This window comes from Canis lupus, chromosome 5 (assembly GCF_011100685.1).
Source record: "Canis lupus familiaris isolate Mischka breed German Shepherd chromosome 5, alternate assembly UU_Cfam_GSD_1.0, whole genome shotgun sequence".
Lineage (NCBI taxonomy): Eukaryota > Metazoa > Chordata > Mammalia > Carnivora > Canidae > Canis > Canis lupus.
The window spans coordinates 51,564,752-51,575,198 of record NC_049226.1 but is presented as its reverse complement, the minus strand read 5'-3'; the positions used below and the strand labels follow the sequence as shown (position 1 = coordinate 51,575,198).

Here is a 10,447-nt window from a genome sequence, read left to right as displayed (position 1 = left end):
TCCATAAGCGAGGGCCAGGAAATTCTCCATCCCAAGGTCCCCTATTCCACATAATCCTATCCTAGTGCAAGTCAATTTCTGCAAACGGATACTTCAGATGGTCAGTTTCCCAGTTCATCATAACCACCCAGACTCTGAATCCCAGTTTATGCTCGGCCATAACTCTCTCTACATTAAGAATTACTGCACATTCTGATTTTTCATCCACTAGAGGTCTGCCTTCCAAATGAAAAGCAAGTATGAGACAGAGTAAAATGTGGAATATAAATTTATTCTGTGACATTTTCCTCATTGAAGATATTTTAAAATAGATTAAAATACATCAATATTTCATGAAAATACCTTGAAGAATTTAGATAATACTTGTAATATACATGATTTGACCCTGAATATACATTTTTTTATCTCAAACATCATTTTTTAAAAAGTAACATAAAAATGGTAAGAGTTGATACATTCTTCATATATCCCTGTGTCTCATAAATTTTAATTCAACTGCCAGTTCTTTTCTCAACTATGTATGTTAAGGGTATTTGCTTCTGTTGTTGAATGGTAAGAGTATCCATTTTCTGTTTCTCAGCAGTGATTTTTAGGTTTTCTTTCTCCGATTCTTCCAGAAAATGCTTCATGCTGAGTTTGAATAGTAATCGAGGGTCTGGTCCTGAAAGTGGTGGGCAATTACAGATCTCTCTAATTTTAAGAGCCTAGAAATAATACAAAAATATACATACATAAATGTATTAAAATTTTTCCAGTAATTCCTAATATGCTCTTTGTAATACAATGAAATATAAGAAAACATTCTGTATTTTTTGGAATAAAAGGTGTCTTAATTACAATACATGAAAGAGAACCATATAGAAATTCAAGAAACATAGTTACATTTTCATTATTTGTTCACACAGTAATGAATATCTGAAGTGACTGACTGATGTCCTATTGGAATAAACAAGACTTCTTATGTGTCTATGATTTTAGTCAAGCTAGGCCTGATCGTAAGAACATCCATCCAGATTTTAAAAGAGCTGAAGACTCAGAAAAGAAAACAATGCATGTAGAAATGTGAACATACTCAAAGAAGATACACATAACTAGGGCAGTCGAGGGAGCACTGATGCTAATAACCTAGGAAAGTAAACAAATCAAAATAATGATAGTTTTTAATTCCAGGAAAAATAAAATGCTATAGGAAAAGTAGTCACAGTATACAACATGGCTCAGCTGTGAGGGGCGTTTAACAGTTTTAAAAACACCGAAGCTTGACCTATCCAAAATCACAACTAAATACTGGGAAGAGGGAAAGCTGACAGCTGACCATGTGTGTATGTGCATGGGGTATGCCCCAATGGTAAGGGGAAGCTTAGTTCTCATCCCCTACAGAGTAAGTAAACTGGTAATGCCTAAAACTGAAAAGTTAGGAAGTAGCAATATAAGTATGTTTGTTATATAGTTATGGTGGGAAATACCAAAAGTATCATTTAAGAGAGCTGAAAATGGTTACCCTTAAAAAATTTAGGGCAAGGTAGAGGGACTGCAGCTTTAAATAACTAGACTTGGAGATCTATGTGATTCTTTAAAGTGGATACATAAATGACCTTAAGACATAAAAACTCTGGTTTCATTCATACAGGGAATATAAAAAATAGTGAAAGGGATTATAGGGGAAAGGAGAGAAAATGAGTGGGAAATATCAGAGAGGGTGACAACATGAGAGGCTCCTAACTCTGGGAAACAAACAAGGGGTAGTGAAGGGGAGGTGGGCAGGGGAATGGGGTGACTGGGTGATGGGCACTGAGGGCAGCACTTGATGGGATGAGCACTTGGGTGTTATACTATATATTGGCAAATCGAACTCCAATAAAAAAATATACCAAAAAAGACATAAAAACTAAAATAGAATTTTTTTTTTCTAAAATAGAAAATTTTTAAGGAAAAAACATTTTATATCTAATGGGGGTTAAAAGAAAGATATTTAGGGGAGGGACCTAGTTTAGTTTTTTATTCTAACTTTTTATAGTGATGCATGTTAAGGGAAGTAAGTAAAGCAGGGAAGGAGACAGTCAGTATTTGGGGGTTAGTAAAATTTTGGAAAGATTAGCCCGGTGAGGTTTCACTGATAAAATAATGATGGCAGTGGGGAGGGGGTGCTGCTTGTAGGGGTGGTGCAGCGAGGAGGGAGGGAGACCTGAAGGACATGAGGGAAGAGGTCACATGGGTACTTGGAAGAAGAGCATTCCAAGAGGCAGCAGCAGGAAGTGTGAAGATCTGAAATGGGAGCATGCCTGGACTGTTCTGGAACAATGAGGAAGCCAGCGCAGCTGCAGTGAGCAGGGTAGGGGCAAGAGCAGATTATGTATGATCTCATGTGTCATGGTAAGGATTCTAGGTTTTACTATGAGTGGGCCTGCCCCTGATATCTGTGGGATTCATGGCAAGAATGTAACTGGACGCTCAAATATCATGCTTAAATATTGAAAGCGGTAAGTCAAGCTAATAAACTACTACAAAAAATATGTTCTATTCTCCTACTTTGAAGAATATACATTGAAAGTAACCCTGAAAAGCAGGGTTGAATTCTGCAACATATAAGGTTGCAGGGAGCCTGGCCATCCTCCTGCCACTGACCTGCCATCCATTCCCTTCTCCTCCCATCCCTGGTTTAGCAGGCACTGTGAGGGGTCTTGTGTACATGTATCCAAGGGAAGAGAGCCTAGGAGCAAGCTCAAAAGGGTTTGAGTGAGGAATTCCATCATCCCAAACACCCAGAGTGCCACGTGGTAGGAGCACAGGTTCTTAAAAGAGTATTCCTTTAAGTCCAAGGGAGAGAAAGGCATGAAGCCAGAGGCAAACCAAAAAAAAATTGATGAGGCCAGGGCAGAAGCTTGGACCTAGGAACACTTCTGATTCCAAAGGACTATGAGTTACCAAAATAAACTAAAGAGGAAAAAGCATTAAAGTGAAATTCTGTGGTGACTGGGCCTTATCTGAATTTTCTTTGTATCTCACAATCATATACTGAGCATTAAAAAAAAAAAAATGTTTATTAAAGTAAACCGAACTGAAAAATTAAGCAAATGTTTCACAACAAAAAGACAGACCCTCAGCTAAATGGTGCCCTGCTGTCTGAACCCAGCCACCTGTAAGAGTGGAAGATTCTATTACGATTTGCAGTGAGACCTCAAGCACAGACTGAGACTGCCCTGGCAAAATGGGGACACACGGTCTACTCCTTTCCAACCACGGTGATGTCCTTTTCCAAGTGAGAAGCCACTACATTATGGCTGCTATATCACATGCCTAAGACATTCACTGGGGTCAGTAAAGGGGCAAGTATGGAGTCCAGCAGGTAAGAGCTGGTAACAGCTGAGTGAAGCCATGAGAGAGGTGAAGCAGCAAATGAAAGGAAAAGCAGAATGCCATATAATCTTTTATATTCAGTGAAAGGTCTTCTCTCTCCCCTAAGTTCTTTTTCAGCATTTTCACATTCAGCCAATATTTGGAACACCACATTGAGTGAGGTGCTAAGCACATATCAGTCTGAATAGTCATGGCCCCTGCCCTCACACAATTTACCCTGCATTTCCCCATTACAGGGTACTTGAATTGTTTCCATAGGTTTTTTTGTTTTGTTTTGTTTAATAAATTACCCTATGGGGGTGCCTGGGTAGCTCAGTCGGTTAAGCAGCTGCCTAAGCTCAGGTCAGGATCTCAGGTCCTGAGATCAAGCCCTGCATAGGGCTCCCTGCTCAGTGGGGAGTTGACTTCACCCTCTCCCTGTATCCCACCCCCCTACTTGTGTGCACATGCATGCATTCTCTTTCTAAATAAATACAGTATTTAAAAATAAATAACAAATTACCCTATGAAATCTTTGCTTAAAGAAAAAATGTTATTTTATAACCTCCATTTGGGTTTACTTGAAGTATACCCCCAAAACAGAATGATCAGAACAGAGTATAATTTTAGTTTATACAGGACCAGATTGCTTTCTACCAGGAAGGCTTTGCCAACTTATAATGTTTTCAGCATAAAGGCCTACAAAAGTTATTCATAATCAGTATAACATAAGTATTTCATGATTTTTATCCAGATAACTGTATCATCTCAAACCTCAGAATCCTTAGAAATCATCAAGTACAGTTTACAGATTGAGGAAACTGAACCCCAAAGAGGTTAAGTGACTGGCAGGGAACAAAAAATTGCTTGGCAAATGTTTATTGCAGCTTTATTCATAACTGCTCAAACTTGGAGAAACCAAATGTCCTTAGAATTTGGTTACCTTAGTAGGTAAATGGAGAAATAATGATCTGTATTACATCTAGATAGTGGAATATTACTGAGCACTAAGAAGGAATGATCTATCAAGCCAGGAAAACTCAGGAAGGAAACTTAAATTTTTTAAGCCAAAAAAATCTATCTAAAAAGGCTGTATAACATATGATTCCTGCTACACACGTAACATTTTGGAAAAGGCAAACTATGGAGATACTAAAAAGACCCATGGTTGTCGAGGCTGAGCAGGGAGAGAGGGTATTTTTAGAGCAATGAAACTACTGTGTGACACTGTAATGGTGAATACAAGTCATTGTATTTGTCACAACCCACAGAATATACACCAAGAGTGAACCCTCATATAAATGGACTTTGGGTCCTGAAGATGGGCCAGTGTAGATTCATCTTTTGTAATAAATGTACCACTCTGGTGCAGGACTTTGATAGTGGGGGAACCTAGCAGAGGCAAGGAGTATATGGGAAATCTCTCCTGTACCTCCATGACATTTTGCTGTGAACCTAAAACTGCTCTTAAAAACAGTCTAATAAAAAAAAATTAAGAGGGGCATAAAAGTGAAAGGGCTTAGAAAAAAAGGGATTAAAACCCACTTTTGTTGTTTTTGCTTTTGATGCTTTTATACAATGCTTTTGTACTAGTTTTTTTTGCACCATATTTTGTTTCTTAAATACATTTTTTACTAAATAAATGTCCTTTTGAGATGTATAAGCTATGCTTAATTGCTAGAAAAACTATGTATTTTTCTTTTTTTATTTTTCATAAAGGTTTTCTCTTAATATTTCTACATGTGTGATTTGTTTCTCTCCTCCATCTAACAAAACCCTATTACAAACCACATACATTTCTATCAAATTTCATCTATTTTGCATAGTAAGATTTTATCACCTATGTTGGTGAAATATTTTTATTTCTTACTTTCCTTTTTTTCCACATTTATTTTACCAAATTTCAGGGTGTCAACATATTTTATTTTTATAAATTCAAATCTGTCTTATTAAATACATTTATTAAATATCTCTTTAAAAGTGAGCAATATTTTCCCACTATACACAACTAGAAGGATATGCCCTTCCATTGCCTTTACTTTGTTTTCTACATTTAACTTTATGCACTGCACATAACAGGCACTTAATAAATGCATGCTGAATTTTAAAGAAACACCTATAGAACACAAGCTATGAATAAATCATTATGATAAATGTCATAGGGAAGACACTCTCAAGAGTTGAGAGTCTAAGAGAAAGCAAGAATGTACTCTAATAATAAAAATATACAGTTCTGGGACACCTGGGTGGCTCAGTGATTAAGCGTCTGTCCCTCTTTGGCTCAGGTCGTGATCCCAGTGTCCTAGGATTGAGTCCCATATCAGGTTCCCCATGAAGAGTCTGCTTCTCCTTCTGCCTAATGTCTCTGCCTCTCTCTCTCAATCTCTCTCTCTTTCATGAATAAATAGATAAAATCTTAAAAAAAAAAAATATACACACACACACACACACACAAATTCTAAGAATCCCAAGGAAGACTGGAGTTAACTACAGAATCGGTTAGCCTACAGATTCCCACTAGAGGTGGAAGAAACTACCATACTGTTCATCTCCTATGTGCCCTGAACTGTGCCAGGTATTTTACTTACGTTATCTCAACTGGTGCTATGGTATGAAGCACTTTTGAAATCTTGGTCCCAATGGAGTATGTTTATTATTGAAGTGCCTTATAAGAGAGGGAGGGAAGGAAAGAGGGAAGGAAGCAGGACCTTACCCCCACACACACACTCAAGTACGTACATCAGCCAAGAGATAATGTTATTGCAATTTTACAGATGAAGAACCTGAAGGTTGGATTAGATAACTTCTGCAAAATTAGGTAGGCAGGTCAGAATTAAAACCCAAAGCTCCCAAGACCACTGCTATTTTTATACTACTTAAGCATCCTTTTCCCATTATCAATTCTTAGTTTTCTATATGCTAAACTCCCATGAGGGAATGTAACTGCTACTCAACTGCACTGCCCCTATTTTTCTATTTTCAACCCAATATTATTTTAGTTATCTTGCCTATAATGACCTATCATGCAATCATGTAACAAATATTCATTAAGCATCTCAGACACTGTCAAGGGCACTAAGGATATAGCAGTGAGTAAGGGCCTTACATTCTTAAGAGGAGGAGTCAGACAATAAGCAAGTCAACAAGAGCATTTTAGTTAAGTGTGTGAAGAGACAAAACCGAGAACTTTGTTAGAGAATGCACAGAGGAAGGGCTATTTGAAACTGGGGGAATCAAGGAAAATTTCTGAAGGGAGATGGCATTTGTGTAAGGAGCTGAGGGAAGAATATTTCAGGCTGCAGAGTCAGCAGGGGAGCAGTGAGGAGGAAACAAGCTCAGTATGAAAGAACTGGAATCCAGGACAATCTGGGGGAGAGGAGCATGTGAAAAAGCTGAAGAAGGAAGCAGCAGCCAAATTACCTGACTTAAAGGCTGAGCAAGGAGTCGGGATTTTTATTCTAAATTCAAGAGATGCTGCTAAAAGGTTTTATGTAGGGAAATGACATTTAAAAGATCATTCTGGCTACTGTACTGCAAACAGGCTGTTGGGGGATGAGGTGGAAAATGGAAAAGATTAAAATAGGATATGACTGCAGTCAATCCAGGTAAGGGATGATGGTGATGGAGAAGGGGCAGTAGACAGGATATAGAGAAGGAATAAAAAATGAGTCCTGAGTTCCTTCCTCTGTGTTAACAGCACTGCTTTTATTATGCTACCCATGTATTTGAGGATAATTTACTTGCTCCAAGTAAATAATTATTGTCACCTAGTACTGTACTGTTTGCTGGTTAATGACCCCAGTCCATAAATTCTTTTAAAGGTGGTATTTTTATCAATTTGTCAAAACAAAATGTTCATAAAATGAATCAGATAATTAACAATGCCCCTTTCTATATTTTGAAGCTAGAGTTAATTATTCACTGAATAACTGTTCTTTAAACTTTCAAAAATTCTCCAAAGTAAATCCCCATCAGGGCTAGGTGCTCTTTCCTTTGCTAATTTGTTATGACTCTGGGTTTCTGATACAGTTGTTTTTATTTATTTGATTTAATTATACCTTACCTCTTTCTTCAAAAATTAATTTGAGGAGGTACATTCTAGTTACAATTTCTACTTCTAGCTATATCCACTCTGGCAGTTCTCTCTCTCTCACACATACATGCTCATGCATGCACACACTTTAATTACTTCTGATTTTGACCTGAGCCATTAATTAACATCATCTACCTAAAAATAACATTCTCTCAAGTATTTTGGTTTTCCTGTATGTTAATTATCGTAGCTCTTCTCCTGATCCTCTTTGTCTAACTAACTGATTTAGTAATTTTCACTTTGACAAAATTTCTGAAACAATCAACTATTATAATTTTGTTTATTTCTGCTTAATTTTATTTTCCCTGTCTGAGGTACACTATATTTCTCGATTTCCTTTCTCTTTTTCTCTTTTACTAATACAGACATAAAATTGATAATTTTTTTCTTTACATATAGGTTTGACAGCAATCCATGAAAATATAACTACAACCATTACAATTTTCTTTGATTCTAAGGCATGCTCTTCTTGTCTATGCATTTCTTTCTTGTCTTATACACACAAGAATTTTATTTTAATTTTCATGTGGGTGACCATATTTTAATTTTTGTTATATTAATTTTAATGTACTATGTTCTGATAATTTTAACCATAATATTTTCATATTAAGTATATGTATTTTTGTCCAATTTAAGACCAGTATTTTTCTGAAGATGTATGTACATTTGGGGAAAAAAATACATCTTTTTCGTAGCATTTAGTTTTTTGTGTCAGTTGAATCTTATTTTTTCATACTTTCAATTCAATTCTTTATTAACTACTTACTCTATCTGTGGTTTTCTAAGAATAGCCCGGGGCAAGCTAGAATCATAATCATTTGTAAACAGATTAAACTATAAATTCTATTTTTTATCATCATAGATTCTGCAAAGAGAATTGCTAGCTACTAAGTACTTCACTGTTTTATGTGTTCCATGTATTAAGGGATCTTCTATCTTAAAGAAGGAAAAGTTGGTTTGGCTAGATAGCATACCAAAGTGTATTACTGCCACTATTTTTTTTTGGCTTTATTTCTTTTCCCGTAAATGCTTAGACTTCTCCAAAGTCTAAAAGGTAAGATGTAAAGTCATTCTTACTCATATGTGACTATATTTTCTCTTTATACTTGGCAACTTATAAAATCCTATCTTTGTGATGAAGATTAAACACTTGACAATTTAAATGTCTAGGCATTGTCATTTCAGGGCATCTCAGGCATGATGCTCTGGGGTTCTAAAAATCCATCTTAAGAAATGTTATCTAAATCTATAACACATCTAAATGAGATGTGTTATAGAAAACACAGTCAACGAAATTAAGACATAAATGAAGGTACTGGTCGTCTTTTCCACAGTTTTATGTAGCTTGATTTCCTGTGTCTTTTCAGTGTTCCTTCATTTTTTTAGACTTATTTTTTAGCTTTGGGTGTTTTAATTTGGTTGTGCTATGTTCCTTTATATCTAGCATCAACGAGCCTTTGCTTGGGGCATCAGTTCTGCTCTTTACAGCCTTCACTGAAAGTTTTACAGCTTGTTTGTTGTATTCATAAGTTTAGCAATTTTCCAGAACAGATGTATCTTAGAAGTCATTCTTTCTTCTTCTGTCACTTTCAATGTAGTTAAATCAGCCTTCTCATGCCAGCTTCAGGGGGGCACCTAGGCTATCCTCTCCTAAGCAGGAAAACTTTTAAATTATACCTGAAATTTGTTTTTGTTTTTGTTTTAGATTTTTCTACTCTTTGAAGCTTACCTTACAGGAAGGAAATGGGCATTTCAGAGGCTTTCTGTTGTTATTCTTAGATTTAGTTTAGATGAGGGTCCTTGTGATATTATTAGTTAAGGACACTCACACACAAAATATCTTTTAAATACAATAACCTACAATCATCTTTCTTTTCAACCTTTATGTACTCACTGTCATTCTTATTTTTTTTTAAATCTCTTATCTATCTCTTAAATCTATTCTTGAATAGGAGAAAAATGTGGCTGTAACATCTTTTCTTCCATTAGATTTGATTTGGCTGTTCTGATTCCCTTCTTTCTTTTTTTACATAGATTCCTCCTGAAGACACACATGCAGGTTAGCCTTTTGAGACAGAGGACAATGACAGTTCCCCTCAATCAAAAAAACTTCTCAGGTTGCTGAAAAACTGGATATTTACAGAGCGCTAAATCATTAACCTACAATCACTTGCTGGCCATACAAGGGAAAATCATGTTGACAAGAGAAGGACCAGGCTATCACCATCCAACCCCTAGGTAAATGTAGCATCATTAAATGTGGAGTAGCCAAATTAAAAGAATCCTGATGTGAAACAATATAAAGCATAGCTACACTGCCTATAAAATATTCCTGCCAAAATTTAACTTCTGTTTACAGGTATACAGAGAAACAAGTGTTAAAAAAAGAAGAGAGGAGCAACAGTCCCAAAACAGACTCATTTGTGGTAAGCCCCACATTAGCAAACCAAGACTTAATAGCTAACCTAACTGCAGTTTGAACCTCTTCCAGAAATGGAATCTTAAACCAGTAAATCTAGAATTTCCCAGTCAGCATTTAGTAAGGTAATCTTCCAGTAGATCCCTTTCAACCCCCAAAGAAATATGGGTAACCCCTCTTTCCTTGTCCCTGTCCTCTTCTGCTTATAGAAGTCTCCCATTTTGTTCAGTTATTTGGAGCTCCTTTCTATTGCTAGACCAGCTGCTGCCTAATTCACAAATCACTGAATAAAGCCAATCTGGTCTTTAAATTTACTCAGTTGAACTTTGTTTTTTAACAGCAGTTAAACGATATCACAAAAAAGTAATCACATAAATAAAGAATGTTGAAACTAGATTTATTCAACAAGTCAATGGTATGTTTAAAAACAAAACAAAAGGGAGGGGGGCACTGTTCTGAAGTCAAAGAGATGTAAGGGACAAAACAACTAAATGCAACACATGGACTTGGTGGATTCGAATTTGAATAAACCAATGGTAAAACTGTATTTTGAGACAAAAAATTTGCAATATGGACAGGATATTTATTTTTAATAAGGA

The 10,447-nt window shown here is 36.2% G+C and overlaps 1 protein-coding gene across 3 annotated transcripts in view; it reads right to left on the bottom strand.

The window, feature by feature from the left end:
- Positions 1-250: 250 nt before the first annotated feature.
- OMA1 (OMA1 zinc metallopeptidase) overlaps positions 251-10,447 on the bottom strand; it is a 71,910-nt gene continuing 61,713 nt past the window's right edge. For all 3 annotated transcript variants that reach the window (XM_038537396.1, XM_038537397.1, XM_038537398.1), the window contains one exon: positions 251-704. In XM_038537396.1, the coding sequence (XP_038393324.1) occupies positions 492-704 (213 nt within the window). In that variant the 3' untranslated portion in view covers positions 251-491. The remainder of the gene's footprint in view (positions 705-10,447) is intronic.